The sequence below is a fragment of the Schistocerca americana genome, chromosome 3, assembly GCF_021461395.2.
Source record: "Schistocerca americana isolate TAMUIC-IGC-003095 chromosome 3, iqSchAmer2.1, whole genome shotgun sequence".
Lineage (NCBI taxonomy): Eukaryota > Metazoa > Arthropoda > Insecta > Orthoptera > Acrididae > Schistocerca > Schistocerca americana.
In genome coordinates, this window is record NC_060121.1 from 617,072,016 (window position 1) to 617,090,401 (window position 18,386).

At 44.3% G+C, this 18,386-nt stretch overlaps 1 protein-coding gene across 1 annotated transcript in view; it reads right to left on the bottom strand.

The window, feature by feature from the left end:
- LOC124606255 (ATP-dependent translocase ABCB1-like) overlaps nt 1-18,386 on the bottom strand; it is a 150,669-nt gene that overhangs the window by 61,057 nt on the left and 71,226 nt on the right. Inside the window, exons 7-9 of the mRNA XM_047138232.1 lie at nt 13,656-13,859; nt 5,957-6,127; nt 3,494-3,686 (exon numbers count right to left, since the gene is read on the bottom strand). Of these exons, the coding sequence (XP_046994188.1) occupies nt 3,494-3,686; nt 5,957-6,127; nt 13,656-13,859 (568 nt within the window). The remainder of the gene's footprint in view (nt 1-3,493; nt 3,687-5,956; nt 6,128-13,655; nt 13,860-18,386) is intronic.

Here is an 18,386-nt window from a genome sequence, read left to right on the forward strand (position 1 = left end):
CACCTGGATTCCTAACGGCGAGGGCTGAGGATGACGCGATCGCACCAAACGCGGAGGGAAAGATGAGGATACAGCTTCAGCGCTTCAACCCGAAGAAAGTGGAAGACAACGAAGGGTTCGACAACGTGCTACTGAAAGAACCTGAAGCTCATCGAATGGCAGCCATTTTTAACAGCGTCTTGCCGTCCAGGTGGAAATGATATCACCCAAAAGAGCGGCAAGTAATCCCGGCTAGTGCAGAATTATCGGCCGGTCACCCTGCTCTTCCCAGCTGCCCCCTCCCAACCTCCCCAACCTTTCTCGAAATTTCCGAGAGGCTGCACGCCGGGCATCTCCTCGACCACGATTCTGTGGAAGGCCTCATAGGGAATGAACAGTCTGGCTTCCGGAGGGGCCATTCCATGACATCCTAGCTGCGGTTACTGGTGGCGCAGACTCTCAGAGCCCTGGAGCTTCGCTAGTACTTTGGTGCCGTACTCCTTGGCGTTAGGTTCCGTCTTGTACTGCGGTTTTGTGATCAGATCTTCTGTACACAGGGTGTTGGCATCACTTGCTTCACTAATACTTCTCCAGAAGATAGTTCCGCGTTCATGTTGGCGACGGAAAGTCTGCAGATTGGCCTTCATGTAAACCATTTTGTGGTACGATCTTATGGGACCAAACTGCGGTCATCGGTCCCTAAACTTACACACTACTTAATGTAACTTAAACTAACTTACGCTATGGACAACACACACACCCATGCCCGAGGGAGGACTGGAACCTCCAAGGAAGGGGAGCCGCGCGGACCGTGACAAGACTCCCTAGAGCACGCGGCTATGCTGCGCGGCCTGGCCTTCACGTACAGGGGTCGAGCAGGGGTCGGTGTTCGGCCCTTTGAGCACTCACTTTTCTCATCCGACTTTCAGAAGGTGATGGCCTGTAGCCGGTTTGTACGCCGATGACACAGCGCTGATGCTAGGTCGCCATCTCTAACTTGGTTCACGAAATGGCGACTTCAATGCCGCTTAGTCAGGCGCACGATTTCAAGAGAAGGAAGCTGCCTCCTAACTAGCCGCCTCGTCCATATCCAGTGGTCCAGCACGGGAAAATACCTTGAAGGTGATTGTGGGTAAGCATCTGATTTCGCTACCGCACATCCGGGACGATGAGTGTAGGGCGATGGTGCATTTCTGCGCACTCTACCTCTAGCACAATCGGGAATCACTTCTCCCATCATTGCAGTTAACCGCCGCTGCAAAAGATGAAGACCAACAGATCCATGCAAGCCAGAGGACACTTCAACAAGTCAAGAACAGATCACAACTGTCCGACGCAAGATTTGAAGGAATAGATTGAGTGGCCAGCACTGAATCCGATCTATGTAGGCCTGCATTTCGAGTGCTTGCGAGAATGCGGTATCATTCTAGCGATGATAAGGGTCGGAAATGGAGAAATTATGTTCCGGTGTAACGTTGGCCCGAAACGTAACAGCAGAGAAAGCTGTGAGACGACGCCAGCCAACAGAACGCTGACCAGGACGACACCACGACAGCAGCAGCACCTATGCGAAGAGAATATAAGCGCCTCTCCAGCTAGCCTCGGCCGCACTAGAAGAGCCGCATGAGAAGACAGACACTAGAAGACGAGCCGTGATCTAAACGATTTAGCCGTGACTTGAGATCTATACTAATTTCTTGCATGGAAATTGTATATATCGAAGGACATTACTTGCATGTCGCCATTTGCTTGTGACCCATCTTGTACATACACAAGTTAAACATTGCCAATTTAATTTATTGTAATAAACTCCATTAGTAAGATCTGCTTGAATTGTTGTCTGCCGGCCTGTGTGGCCGTGCGGTTAAAGGCGCTTCAGTCTGGAACCGCGTGACCGCTACGGTCGCAGGTTCGAATCCTGCCTCGGGCATGGATGTGTGTGATGTCCTTAGGTTAGTTAGGTTTAATTAGTTCTAAGTTCTAGGCGACTGATGACCTCAGAAGTTGAGTCGCATAGTGCTCAGAGCCATTTGAACCATTAGCCAATTGTTGTCTGGCTATCCGAGGAAACAGCTTCCTAGACACCCTATATTAGACGACTGGGCAGGATCCCACAAATTCAATGACATAAAAGACTGACAAAGGACACGTTGTTATGGCTGAGCATCTGATAACCAGCATCTCGCAAAAGGTGAAGACTGGCGGCTGCTCGCTTGCTACTATCGTGAACACGTTTCTTGTTATGCCAGGTAAGTGGTCTTATACAGATACAACATTCAGATGAAGGCTGTTTCGACATGTACCGCAGCACGCACGCAAGTCTGCGGTGCCAATATTGTCCACGGGACATGTGGTAGCAATGTAGGCACCGTGACACCTCTGGCCTGCGTCTTTTACCTCTACATACTTGATGTCTTCCCCGACAGAGCTTCCGTCTTTCAGCAGGTCAGAATCGTGCTTCACTAATCTGAGTAAGGTAGGGAATTCACGTTGATTTCTTGGCCGCCGAATTCGCCTAATCTCAAGCTGAGGGGACTCATTTGGGACGCTATTCAATGCCGCCTCCACTCCTATGAACCCGCGACCATTAATTAACGGGAATGGCATCACCTGCATGTAGGCATCTGACGTCGTATACCTTCGGAAGCTTTACCAACCTCTTGTCGAATCCGCCGGCCGAGCGGTTCTAGGCGCTACAGTCTGGAACCGCGCGACCGCTACGGTCGCATGTTCGAATCCTGCCTCGGGCACGGATGTGTGTGATGTCCTTAGGTTAGTTAGGTTTAAGTAGTTCTAAGTTCTAGGGGACTGATGACCTCAGAAGTTAAGTCCCATAGTGCTCAGAGCCATTTGAATCTTGTCGAATGCGCACCACGCAGAATTGCTGATATATTGTGTTCCAAAGATAAACCAACGCGCAATTAAAAAAATGTACATAAAACTTTGACTCGTTACTGTATGCTTCGTGCGCAAAAATAAGCAACGTCAGTTACTTTTAGGAAGTCAATGTGAAGTTTCGTATTCACCACAAAATAAATAGTAAGGTCTGAAACAAAGGTTAGTTACTCTGAATGTTATGTCTGAAAGTAACTGTTTGCTGTAGGGTATATTTATTGATGCTGATAGCAGTAGTAAAAGGAAAAAGATGAAAGCTTTTCCTCTTTTCCTATTCCTCTCTGATAGGATCAAAATAGCAAACAAATTTCACGCTCCTTTCGGTGGCTGCAACGCTAACAATTGTGTGTCTAATGCTGTCTCCTATAAAAATGTCGATAATTTAAACTGAGATAATATGAACAGTCGAAGGATTAGAAATGCCTCCCCTTCCGTTTCGGATGGATCATCAAACTCGAGTGATGAAGTTTCCTCTACCACAAGGACGCGATCGAACTAACTCTGGGTTGTAGTGTTGTCGTTCAAGAACACGATAATTCCGGAAGCAGCATTTCACAGTTGTGTACAATTGTCGTGTTCAAAATATTTCGTGTTATATATAACGATTCAGGGTACTTACCTATGCGTTTGCCGGTTTCGTTAGTCTTCAGTTGAGTAGTGACGAGCGCGTGGTAATGGCTGTTGAGCGCCATCAGCTGGTCGTGGCTTCCCTCCTCGACAACGACTCCTCCAGACAGAACAACGATCCTGTCCGCATTGCGTACCGTAGACAACCGATGTGCTACAATGATCGTCGTTCGCCCCCCGATGGCCTGAAATGTATTTTTTTTTTACTTACAACTACTATGCAGCCTACTGTTTTCTGACTTCCGGTGAGCATACTGAAGTGGACTTCGATACAATTTATTTTTGTTCTTATGCAAATTACACTCATGCATTCAGATTGTACTACTCATGTGACTTGGAGTTCTCAGTTGCTCACGTATGCTCACTGCGCTATCGACGTGCTAAGTGATGTACGTGGAACTGTACAATACCGAGCAGAGCAGCGTGAAGTGGAACACCACGCAGTCATGGCACTGTTTTGGATGCTTTATTACCGATGTACATTCATCCATAGATTCTGAGAGCCTATATGTGAAAGTTTCTTCATTTTTAACCGTTAGGAAAGAGGATTGTGAACTGTAGCGTGGTCATACTGATATTGAAGTTGATTACGAGAAAATGTCAAAAGCTACGAGAGCAGATGAACAATCAAGAAAATATATGAGAGGATTCTGGACGATGCTCTTGTAAAACATTCTGTATTATTTCTCTGACGTAGCAGTAACTATAGTCTCAGTTATTTACGACACTTGTAATTAGAGATGGTATACTCTCTCTGTTTTTCATCTGTTATAGCAGTTTCTGTCGTCTTCCGAGTGGACCACCTCCAAGATAAGTCCGACTTTGTTCGAATTTAATTTCCCACATCATAATTATTATAACAGAAGGAGTAATTTGCACACAGACTTCCATCAAATTTGGAGTAATTTCCATTCAAAATACAGCGAGTTACATCAACACAGTATTCTAGGTGGGGCATGTGACTAAAGCGCCTGAAGCTGTACTAGAAAGAAATCGTGTAAAGTGTACTGTTTTACACAGTGGTTGCCACTTGACATACGTCATGATGCTACAGATATCAAATGCAATTTTTAATTGATTTTAACTCAGTTTTCGTGCTTGGTCAAGAAATTTTCTTCTTGCCCTAGTAATGTTGGGTACGATGAATGTGTTCAGCGATGAATTTGTGGCAATGTATTGTTGACGAGTGCTCGGCTTGAGTAACCAGAAGCCAATAAATAAAAAAAATGGACAATATTAGGATTATATAGAAGGTATGGGTTGGTTATTTTAGGGCTCATACATTGTCAGATGGAACCACGCGACGATATTAACGTTTACATAATACCTTACTGAGAAACCCGGCGTTACGAGGGTCAGGATATATGGCACGGGAGGAGAGCACCATGCATACATACACATATCTCATTAAGGATATTATTAATTAAGTTATCATGTTAGGAAGGTAGTTTGGGTGCGATGCGCGGAAGTGCGAGAGTGTGATGTGCAAAATATCCACGAAATGTGGATCATTAAATAATCTTCGAGAAAGTTATATAATATATTACTTAGGAGCTTTACCGCACGTGTGAAAATATTTTTATTGTTTCATTCATGGGGCAGCGTTTCACCCATACAGCGTTTCGTAAGTCAAAGAATATACAGCTTCTCCTAAGAGTATTTATTGCCCTGTATTTCGCGAATTTTTGTTAGCCACACTCACCCACTGCCACGTACCGCGACTAAACTCCCTTATTAACAGCACGAGACCAAAGGCTTTCTACCACCGCAACCACTAGTTGGTGGCAGTGGGTGGTTATGGAGAAAAATCTGTCAGTATATACCCACAAGCCTTTTATATACAGATTTAACTTGATTATGTCAAAGTAGAGAAATGTGGCAGGATATACTGGTCAGGTGAATTATGAATAGTAAGGTCCAAAAATTTTAGAAGATGACAAAATGGTTCAAATGGCTCTGAGCACTATGGGACTTAACATCTCAGGTCATGAGTCCCCTAGAACTTAGAACTACTTAAACCTAACTAACCTAAGGACATCATACACATCCATGCCCTAGGCAGGATTCGAACCTGCGGCCGTAGTGGTCGCACGGTTCCAGACTGAAGCGCCTAGAACCACTCGGCCACCAGCGGCCAGCTAGAAGATGACAAATTCAGGCTGAAATGCGAGCGGTAATAGAGGATGTAAAACTAAAATATTCGTATTACTGGCTTCAGAAACTTATTTCCATCTTCAGGTATGAAAATTAATCAAAAAACAGTTTCGTAACGGTGTATAAAGTCAAGTTATATGCGCTTTTAATTTCGTGAAATGGTATACAATATGTCAGTGAAGCATATGTCATCTCTTCCACCATGTGACGACTGTGTATGTGTGTGTGCGTCTTAAACCAAAGTATGTGGAGGTAACGTGGTAACCGTATTAGACGTGGACGTGAGTTGCTCGCCGCTCACCCTGTCTAGCGCGGCCTGCACCTTGGCCTCGCTGCCGGTGTCCAGAGCAGAGGTGGCCTCGTCCAGCAGCAGGATCTTGGGGCGGCGCACCAGCGCCCTGGCGATGGCGATGCGCTGCTTCTGGCCGCCCGACAGCTGGGCCCCGCGCTCTCCTACCAGCGTGTCGTAGCCCTGTGCACAGTAAGCGAAGGGAGAAAAATAAGAGTGTAACGTCCTGACGGAGCACAAGCTCGGATTTAAGAGAGCATGGGGAACGAAATCGGTTGTGCCCTTTTCAGAGGAACCATCCCGGATTTTCCCTGGAGAAATTTAGGGATAACACAGAAAACCTAAATCCGGATGGCCTGACGAGAATCTGAAACGTCGTCCCGAATCCAGTGTGCTAACCGCTGCGCCACCTCGCTCGGTCTGCGTCCAGTACACGGAAGGTCTGCTTTAGGTGCAGTGAAGAAACGCCTGACACGCAAAAGTTTAAGACTCTAAAGTAAGAGAAATTTTGGGCATGTTGGTATTCCCTCACTCTATTTGCAGATGGAATTGGAAACGTTATGACTTTCGATGTTACAAGTACCCTCCGCCATGCACCATAGGGTGCAAATGGTTCAAATGGCTCTGAGCACTGTGGGACTTAACATCTGAGGGCATAGTCCCCTAGAACTTAGAACTACTTAAGCCTAACTAACCTAAGGACATCACACACATCCATGCCTGGCAGGATTCGAACCTGTGACCATAGCGGTCATCCGGTTCCGGACTGAAGCGCCTAGAGCCGCTAGGCCACTACGTCCGGCGCAACATAGGGTTCCTCGCGAATATGTTTGTAGATGTAGATGTAGATGTAACAGACTGATCGCACACGTGATGGCTGCAGTTAGAAATGTACAATTTATTTTATTTTGTTTTATTTTATTTTATTTTATTTATTTATTTATTTGTTTGATGTCATCTACCGATGACATGGCACCTACTTTCTAAGACAGGTCATAGTTTCACAAGATGAAATTGGACATGTACAGAATGTTCTTATTTATAATAAGGTATAAAAATGTTGCAGCTTAAGATACTTATAGACTTAAAAGTAATTAAGAAATGAAAATCTTTAAAATTAAAGATCCATGAACAGAAAATACAAATTTAGGAAGATAGAAAAGAGTTTATGACATATTATCACTTTATGGCATGTTATAAATTCAGAGAAATGTTCTAAAATAACATGAGTCTTGTATTTAAGGAGGATAAATACAAGATAATAAGAAAGTACACAGATTTGAATTAGAGATACCGTCACCTAGTTACCTTGGGTTTGAGGGCTCGGCAGCTTATCGTGCCTGTACAGGTAGCGTATAAAATATATCTTTAATATACATCGGATAAATTTACGTGTACAGATTATATTTGTATTACTTGTATCTTACGTTTGTTACAGGTCATATGTGCTTTACACAGGGCATAATCAGTACTTTATTTGTGTATCTTTGACTCATTATTTCCGCAAGTTCTGTGCTTGGTGTTTGTGGTGTCTCTAAGGTGAAACATTATCTAAGCTTCAGTAACCAGTTGCATGATTTTGATCACAGGCATTATTTTACCTACGCTTAATAAATAATTATATCACTTAAATTACACATATTACTCAAGACTTTTCTACATGTATTAAAATTACAGTTAATCCATGTCTGTGTTCCTTAATTTCGTCTTCTGAGTCTGTTTCTGCGTTTGTGTCTGGGTCTGTATCATTTCAAGAATCCTGGATCGTTGAGCGCCCTACAAGCCCGTGTTTGTCTGTTACCTCACATTTGCGAATGTGATTGCTCTTGTTTCCATGATTTGTGTAACGTACGTGACACTTTACCGGTTATGTAAGGTACGTGATACATTATCGGTTAGATCATTATGTCATTCAGTATACTCCAATCGTTCGACTGTCGTAGAATTTGTGCTACGTTGTCATATTCAGTTCGTGCTCGTATCTGTGTGAGTCCGTCACAGTGTATAGTGAATGTTCGGGAGTTCCTAGTTCTCCGCAAGTGCACTTGGGTGTTCGGCTGAGACCAAACAAGTGGAGGTGCTCTAGGTATGGATCATAGCCACAGAGAAAATGGACCACGCCAACTGCGGGACCTGTAAGTTTTAGCCTTACTCGTTCCTTGGTGTTTGGGAAAAAGGTGTAGACGTGACGCCCCTTCTCTGTTGAGACCCATTATCTTCTGCGAGGTATCATTTCAGCAGCGGTAAAGTTGGGCCTTTCCGTGATATCCTCTCCTATAATTTCAAATACCTTGTCGTGTCTGCCTTTCATCAATCAGTACATTGCTGCTCTTTGACCGACAGTTACGTCAATGGGGCACATTCTCATCACCCGCATAGTACCTCTGCCTTGTTGAGCCAAGGCACCCACCATCCCGAGCTGAACATTTCTTCACCCTGGGCCCAGACGGTCGCTGAAACCATACTATGTATTCGAATAGTGCGATACGATATGCACGTATTGTCTTTATGGGCAGTCTATGTTTTGTACTACTTAGTTTTGCTAATTTATGTACTATTTTCATTGCTTTGTCAGTTGTAATTCTGACATGTTCAGTATATTTTAGTTTGTCGTCAACGTGCAAACCTAGATATTTTATCATTCTATTGCGCTGGAAGTTTGTGTTATATAGCTGATGCTTGGGTTTCTTTTAAGTTCGCCTTAGTACACGATTTTATTAGCTGCAGTTGTTAGTTTATTGTTACCACACCATTCATTGATGCCTACGAAGACCTGCGCAGCGTATTGCTAAAAGCGTCTTCTTGAGTTAACAAATACAACTACGAGCGCATCATCAGCATACGCTGCTATCCTCTTTGCCCCGTCATCTCTGTCTAGGTTGTCTATCAGCGGCATATTCTAGAAGAAAAGCAAATGGAGTCTATCAGCGGCTCAATAGCGATGACCCAGAACATGGGTCACTGCTCAGTAGCAATGACTCAGATTCTGGGTCCACATATGGACACCTTTCGGCATCCTTTAGTGATTTTCTTGACACCTCTTCAGTGGCCTGCTCACATTCTACAACTCTGTCTCTGAAGTAATCTAGAAAGCTGATATATGAAGCTGTTGTGATTTGCATTTGTCTTAACTTTGCGATTACACAGACCACGAAAGGTTGTCAAAAGCACCAGATGTATCAATTAATATTGCCATCATATATTTCCCCTATGTGCTGCCCTATTTTTTGCACCGTCAATAAACTTGCTTGGCCGGAACCCATAATAATGTGGACTGAGGCCCAGAAGCGGTCTGTGTGACTGCAGTCTGTCACACAGCAGTTTCTCCTGGACCTTGCGTGGTACAGTCAGTAGAGAGGTCGGTCTATATGATTTTGGGACTAATGAGTCTTTGTCCTCTAATTTTTTTGTCAATTACTGAATTGAGCGTCTTCCAACAAGCGTATATTTATTCCCTCTTGCTGTAAAGAGTCATTAAATATGTCCCTCAGGTAGGGGACGATCTGTTGTCGAGCAAATCTAATGGTTTCTGAGTGGACTCCATCTGGGATCGAAGCTTTTTTGTCCTTAAGTTTCGTTATTGCCAGCGCGGCCGCCTCACGAGCGAAAGGAGCAGTGATTGTGATGTTCTTGTGAAGGGTCATCGTCTGGCAGTAGCATGTTTAGCAGATACTTTACCGAGTATCTCCAGCTCTGCGCCATGTACCGTTTTGTCGCTATGATATTAGCTTAACCGTTGGTGTTTCAATTCTCTCAGTTTATATTTTGAAGGGCAAGGGCTTACTCTGTAAGTTTGTCCTGACAAAATTGTCCCATCGGTCCGACCTTGTTTTTGTAATTAATATTTGTATCCCCGTTCGGCTTCAAGGTACTGTTGCAGTCTGACTTCTTCTTCTTGTTGTCTTTGCTCGTTGATAGTATCGTCTTTTATCACGTGAGTTTTCCTTTCTTTTGTTAATAATGTCGACCATGGTATACTTTATTTACGTATGTTATTGATTAATGGATTATAACGATCTGATCTCTCTGTAACAGGTCGGTTAATATGTATATTCTCTAATCAACGCTTCGTCGGGCACTCTGCAAGTGGAATTTTTCTATAGTATCTTTTAATGTCTGCCAGTTTACCCTGCTCAGCAGCAATCGCGGATGTTGTAGAGTGTGTGTGTTTGTACTTTGTGCGTAGTAATCTGTGAAATTTTTACATTGTGATAGCTGAGCGTTGCTCTGTCATGTACTTGCCATTCAGTGGTATGTGTTACAAATGTTATGTTTGCTAATGAAATGTCTAGTTTACTGATACCTCCGACATTCCCACGGCGTGTCGGGGCTTGCCCTGCCTTATTGAGCATAAAAAGGCTACACTCCCTTATGATGTCCGTTGTTACTTGTTCTCTGACATCTGCTCTATCAGCACGCCCGAGTGCTGAGCTTGCGTTAATGTCGTCGAGGATGAGTAATCTTTTGCACCTGGAGAAACTTGTTATTTCCCTAACTGTACCTGCAAAGGGTTCAATGTCATACGAGTAATGTGCATATCATGATGTGACTATCCATGATTCCACTCCCAGTGTAATTTCTGCTGTTACAAAGCGTTCAGCACATAGTTGTGTTATTTTTTTCACTATAATTCGTGTATTTGCTACCAGGAATGCTGCTTTCGCCTCCATTACCCCTATAATTACCATATATTGCGTTAGGAGACCAGGTAATCTACCATCACGCATGTACGGTTACTGTGAACAAGTGACATCTACCTCTATCTTCTCCCATCAACTTAGTTCTGAACTAACCAGTTGTACGATCTTCACGATAGGCAAAGCTGTTGGCTCAAGTTTGTTTAATATCAAAGTAAACGTGACCGTTTGCTCTTACTAAGTCCTTGTAGATGTTATTTAGGTCCAAACCTTTTCCCCTCCGCGTGCATACCACCCTCAGGAGTCTACAAAGCTCTCGTTTATCAGCTGGGAGGTTTTATGTTCGTAGGACCATGCGATCAGTCTGTTCCGTAGTTGAAGACGTACATCAGATACGTCTCGCTATGTTTCTGCCTCTGTATGGTGTCTGCTAAAAGGAGATATCGACTCTGTATTTCGATAATGAGCATCCGTCTAAATCCAAGCACGGTTCGACAGACATCAACACATGTATTTGCGCAACGGTACAATCATCAGTATTTTAGAGACGCTCTGGTGTGGCTCGATTAATAAAAAATCTCTGTAGGCTACTAATGGCTAATTCCTATACTTAGATGTACGAATAAAATTTAAATCACATATACAATTACTCATACGTGTACTGATCTTTCAGCATTCCCTATTACATACACTGTGGCTATAATGAAGGATATTTATTGTTTAAACTGGACAGATGGACGAAATGGTTCACTGAACAGCTGAGTGTAATTGCGGAGTCTGAAAATGAGATTTTATTACGAAATAAATACATGGACGTAAGTCCCGAAAAATAATTATCATTTTGCTCATAGTGGTTTCTCAAATTTGCCAAATACCATCCATGGAAGGTAATGTTAAATGTAGAGACCACTGCTCTTTCACTGGAGCACATCAGATTGTTGCACATGTCGGCTGTAAAGTGGACGATAAGTCACAATTTACATTCCCAGTCGTACTTCACGATCTGAGTACTTGTTATGGTTATTCCATAATCACAACAAGAAAACAGACGATCATACACAGTGAGTGAGAAAGAAGTTAAGCTAATCCAGAGTCGCATGTCTCTGCTGCCGTCGAATGTGGGGAAGTATAAATCATTCCTGAAGAGTATTGTAGTAATGCAACAAGAGAGGAGATGCAATAGAAATGTAAGATTTATGGATTGGCTTAAGGTTTTGGCATGATCTCTCGAAAGGTGGCAGGGTTTGGTGCAGGACAGGTGCTAGGTACCATGTAACAGCGAGTCACCGACTTACAAATCCTGAAGATCCAGAGACTCAAGTGGCACACACGATGAGCTCTTAGGTTGATAAAATGAGTGAATGTATAAAATCAAAACCTGATACATCTCCTGAAGAGACTAACATTGTTGATAGACATACTATGCACGATCTAAAGATTGCGGATACTTCACCATGATGGGATGATTTCACCTGATTATTAATAGATTTATAAAATTATTATTTGCAAACTAAATTGAAACTAAATTTGTTAGTAAAATCCATAACTAATAATGCAGACGCTCGATGTATGAATATAATACGCCGTTTTGGAGTTCTTCATGTTGGCTATGGAACGAAAAAGTCTCTATTGTCGTTAAACAAATAAGGAAACAGTTATAAATTGCTCAGTGAATATCAAGAAAAAAGGTGCCTAAACTAACATTTCTCCACAGGTACACACGTATTAACGCAAGAATCCATATGTTTCTTTAGTGATATTTCGATAACTTTATATATGTGATATTGTCGTTTCACTATCATAGGACTGCTGCTCAAGAGTGTGTAAAGATGTCATGTCGGCTATTTTCAGAAACAGTTTCGGAAATAGAGAAACGAGATAAAGAAACCAAATCGTTTCTACTAAATGTAGAGTCAGTACTGAAACAAGAAATCATAAATTTAATCAAGAGTACTTAATATTTATATCTACATTTGTGTACGCTTTATAATACGTCACGAATGGTGACCAGGTTGAATGATACCGTGTTACTACAGAGCTCATACGACCAAGGTTTTAAATAGGCAAGGAAGACAGAGTTCGATGTCTTTTGTTGCTGTGTGGTAGGATTGGAAGGTGTTTCGAACGCACTCTGCCGTCACAGGGACACTTGAGCTGAAGTATGTTATTTTGGGGTTAAAAACATTTCGGTGTCCACCAGTTCAGAATTTAGAGTGCTTTCGAATGCTACAGGAACACTTGAGCTTAAGAGTGTTATTTTGGAGTTAAGAACATTTCGTTGTAAATCGGTTCAGGACTTAGAAAGCTTTGGAACTCTGAATGCTGTTGAGCTTAAGAGTTAAAGCCAGATTGTCAGTAACTGAAAATTTTACAATCGTAGGTAATTTGTTATTGTTTAAAGAGATGCGTGCAGTTGTTGAACTTCGAGATTTTCGCTGCATGTTTTAGTGACTTTACTGCTCCGCTCTGAACTTTTAGTCTGCGAATGCTGTACCTGCGATACTAATAAATAATTCTGTATTTTTTTTAAATCAAAATTGTACTGATTTAAGAATCGATGTGAATCCAGCAGTCGAATATATATGTGTGTGTTTTTATTTGACTATAGATTTAGTCAAACAGTAAAAAATTCATTGTAGGCCAAATTACTGTGCCACAGTCTCATGTCATAGTATTTGTCTTTTATTGATCACTACCTGCTTATTATTTATTTAATTATTCGCTAACGTCCGTGATAATCAGTCTCCTTAATAAGTGGTTCACACAAATTTATGATTATTGTGGATTAGTCAGATTTATTGTTACCAATACCACAGTGAAGTCGCCTAGTCCTGCCAACTTCACTATGTATTCCACGAAGTTTCAGGATTCCAGCCTCATGACGTCTAGCCCTTGCCACAAAATTTCGGCTGACAACCAGGTAGCCATTTTCGTGTGAGTAATTACTAATGTTTTATATCATAATTTAATAATATTAAAATGCAATAAATCACGTGAAGATGACTGCCTGGGTGTCTGCCGGAACGCCGTGGCTTTCTCCGAGGATTAACGTAAAGCAGAAAGCACAGTCTTACCTGCGGTAGCTTAGAGATGAATCCGTGGGCATTGGCTGTCTTGGCAGCCTCCTCGATGTCCTCCATGGTGCAGTCGTCTCGCCCGTAGCGGATGTTCTCCGCGATGGTGGTCTGGAAGAGCACCGGCTCCTGGCCCACCACGCCGATCTGCGAGCGCAGCCAGCCCACGTTCAGCGTCCTCAAGTCACGACCGTCCAGCTCCACCTGACAGCGCACAGGAGACTCTTGTACCCATAACGTACACACACTTCTGCGTATCATAATGCCGGGTGATTCAAAAAGAAACAAAGGATTTCAGTTTTTTACTACAGACAAACAGTAAAAGATAGAAACGCATTGCGCATGTCACTGGCTAGGGGAAGGGCCAAAGTATTAACACAACTGCGCTCTTGTTTGTTTGTAACAACATACCGAGTATATCACAAGAGAAACCGCTTGTCTATCGGAATTTACTCGAAGTCAACAGATTGTTCAAGTGAAACGTGCCTTTCGCCGTTGATTCAGCAAGAAACTGCCTTTGCACGCTCATACAAAATTCTTGCATGTTAGTTGCATACGGAAATGGAGAAGCACTGGTCGGCCACGCACGTCTGTTGAAATTGCCGAACATATCCGAGATGCTTTCACACGACGAGCAGTCCAGAAACTTCCACTTCCTCAAACAATGGTGTGGTGTGTTCTGAAACGACTCCTGCGTATGACGCCTAACAAGTTGCAGGTACTGCAGCAATTGTGTCCCGGCGACCATAGCAGAAGGCACGAATTTTGCAAGTCCGTTCTCCAGGTTATGGCAGAGGACGCTTTCCCCGAATGGCTCATTGTTTCAGACGAATAGACCTTTCATCTCTCGGGGAAAGTAAACCGCCTAAATGCAAGAATTTTGCGGGCCGGTGTGGCCGAGCGGTTCTAGGCCCTGCAGTCTGGAACCGCGCGACCGCTACGGTCGCAGGTTCGAATCCTGCCTAGGGCATGGGTGTGTGTGATGTCCTTAGGTTAGTTAGGTTTAATTAGTTCTAAGTTGTAGGGGACTGATGACCTCAGATGTTAAGTCCCATAGTGCTCAGAGCCATTTGAACCATTTTATTGTAAGAATTTTGCTGTCACATTATCTGGCGGCGTCATCGAATATGACAGACTCGCCAGAAATGTGCTGTTTCTGTTCACAGAGTTTACAGAACTTTCGATTCCTCAGCTTCGCGAAGACTCCAATGATTTCAAAACATGGTTCAAATGGCTCTGAGCACCATGGGACCTAACTTCTGAGGTCATCAGTCCCCTAGAACTTAGAGAACTACTTAACTAACCTAAGGACATCTCACACATCCATGCCCGAGGCAGGATTCGAATCTGGGACCGTAGCGGACGCGCGGTTCCAGACTGTAGCGCCTAGAACCGCTCGGTCTGCAATGATTTCATTTTTATGCACGACGGCTTCCCACCTCACTTTCACCTTGACGACCGGCGTTAACGACACCAACCCACAGGGTTGGATTTTAAGAGGTGGACAACAAGAGCTTGTTCATTTATTTTGGTTTCTCAGCTCACCAGACCTCATGCATCGCGATTTTTTCTTTAGGCATACCTGAAAGACAGCCTTTATCCCACTTACGGCAGCTACTCTTCAGCATCTGGGCAATTGAATTGTTGACCCTGTCAATAAACAGGAACCTGCTGAAGCGTGTGATGAAATGCACTACAGTTTCGATGCTAATGTTGAGTGTATGGTACAGTGTCTGTGCGAACAAAAAACTTGGAATCTTCCTCAATCCAGTGACGCGCGCAATGCGTTTCTATCTTCCATAATTCATTTATAATAAACAACGGAAATCTGATCTTTCTTTTTGCCTCGCCCTGTACATTATCAACGGAGTTGTAAGAAGGTTAGAGTTTCCCGTTTCGTGCGTATCGAGTTCTTAGAAACTATGAACAAGTCTAGATTGGTAATAACATGAAACGACATGTTAAAGGAAGCATCCCAGCATCCACATCAAGTGATTTAGGTTCGTATTTACCGCAGAATGTGTTGCGCAGTGTGAACCTGCTCGTACATCTTACTGTGAAACCCACTGCCTTGCGACGCAGGGCAATGATGTAGACCCAGTTCAGATCCACGCGCTGAACATCGAGTGTTGGTATGTTAACCGGCCAGGCTGAACCTGTGTTCGGCGCTTTTATAGGATCGTACGGCAAGTACTTGGCTAGAAAACTGCAATATTATATAAAGTTGATTTCAGAATCTTGTGGAAAGCGCTAAAATTGAAAAAAAGCCGCTATAACGCATATACGAGGACTACAGAAAATGGAACAACAACGCCCCTAGGTAGGATAGGATAACAGGAGAACTGATCAAAGAGCGAGGTGAGTGCTTCCACTAAAAAAGGTATAAACTGATTCAGATGATATGATAGAATGAGATATTGACAGAAGAAGTGAAACTGGCCATGAAATGCTCGATATACAAGAAGTGAAGCTAAATGGAATGTGGTAGCTGCAGAGGTATCAGCTTGCTGGATATAACCTAGAAAGTACTGTCTATCATTATCCTCAAAAAATTACAACCGTTCACAGAGAACAACATACAGAAATACCAAGCTGGCTTTTGAATAAACCGATCGACAATTGATCACATTTTCAGTTTAAGACAATTGCTGGCAAAACACTGGGAACGCCATAAACATACACTCCTGGAAATTGAAATAAGAACACCGTGAATTCATTGTCCCAGGAAGGGGAAACTTTATTGACACATTCCTGGGGTCAGATACATCACATGATCACACTGACAGAACCACAGGCACATAGACACAGGCAACAGAGCATGCACAATGTCGGCACTAGTACAGTGTATATCCACCTTTCGCAGCAATGCAGGCTGCTATTCTCCCATGGAGACGATCGTAGAGATGCTGGATGTAGTCCTATGGAACGGCTTGCCATGCCATTTCCACCTGGCGCCTCAGTTGGACCAGCGTTCGTGCTGGACGTGCAGACCGCGTGAGACGACGCTTCATCCAGTCCCAAACATGCTCAATGGGGGACAGATCCGGAGATCTTGCTGGCCAGGGTAGTTGACTTACACCTTCTAGAGCACGTTGGGTGGCACGGGATACATGCGGACGTGCATTGTCCTGTTGGAACAGCAAGTTCCCTTGCCGGTCTAGGAATGGTAGAACGATGGGTTCGATGACGGTTTGGATGTACCGTGCACTATTCAGTGTCCCCTCGACGATCACCAGTGGTGTACGGCCAGTGTAGGAGATCGCTCCCCACACCATGATGCCGGGTGTTGGCCCTGTGTGCCTCGGTCGTATGCAGTCCTGATTGTGGCGCTCACCTGCACGGCGCCAAACACGCATACGACCATCATTGGCACCAAGGCAGAAGCGACTCTCATCGCTGAAGACGACACGTCTCCATTCGTCCCTCCATTCACGCCTGTCGCGACACCACTGGAGGCGGGCTGCACGATGTTGGGGCGTGAGCGGAAGACGGCCTAACGGTGTGCGGGACCGTAGCCCAGCTTCATGGAGACGGTTGCGAATGGTCCTCGACGATACCCCAGGAGCAACAGTGTCCCTAATTTGCTGGGAAGTGGCGGTGTGGTCCCCTACGGCACTGCGTAGGATCCTACGGTCTTGGCGTGCATCCGTGCGTCGCTGCGGTCCGGTCCCAGGTCGACGGGCACGTGCACCTTCCGCCGACCACTGGCGACAACATCGATGTACTGTGGAGACTTCACGCCCCACGTGTTGAGCAATTCGGCGGTACGTCCACCCGGCCTCCCGCATGCCCACTATACGCCCTCGCTCAAAGTCCGTCAGCTGCAAATACGGTTCACGTCCACGCTGTCGCGGCATGCTACCAGTGTTAAAGACTGCGATGGAGCTCCGTATGCCACGGCAAACTGGCTGACACTGACGGCGGCGGTGCACAAATGCTGCGCAGCTAGCGCCATTCGACGGCCAACACCGCGGTTCCTGGTGTGTCCGCTGTGCTGTGCGTGTGATCATTGCTTGTACAGCCCTCTCGCAGTGTCCGGAGCAAGTATGGTGGGTCTGACACACCGGTGTCAATGTGTTCTTTTTTCCATTTCCAGGAGTGTATTTATAGTTTGATCGTCGATTTTCAATGTGCATACGACAGTATCCACGGGAATTTTCTATGCAATGCACTGCGTGACTTCAGAGTTCCCAAGAAGCTAATGAGAATTGTGCAAACTTGGATGAGTGGACAAAAGGCAGCAGTGCTTTTCCGAGGGGTCAAAAATGGCTCTGAGCACTATGGGACTTAACTTCTGAGGTCATCAGTCCCCTAGAACGTAGAACTACTTAAACCTAACTAACCTAAGGACATAACACACATCCATGCCCAAGGCAGGATTCGAACCTGCGACCGTAGCGGTCGCGCGGCTCCAGACCGCTCCGAGGGGTCACATCAGAAACTTTGAGACACGTCTGAGAGAAGGGGATGCTCTCTCTTGTGTTCTGTTCGGAGTAATATTAGTGAAAATAATAACGGAATGTACGCAACAGGAGTGGGTTACAGTAAACATGGATGGTAACTTCCAATTTCTCACATTTGCAGATCATGTTGTTCTACTAAGTGGGTCGAACCATGAGTTGAAAGGAATGTACCAGAAAATGGACACCTACGTACAGAAGGTTGGGCTGAACATGACTTCATGCAATCAGGAAGAAGACAAGAGCAGCAAGTTTCTCTTGAAACAGATGG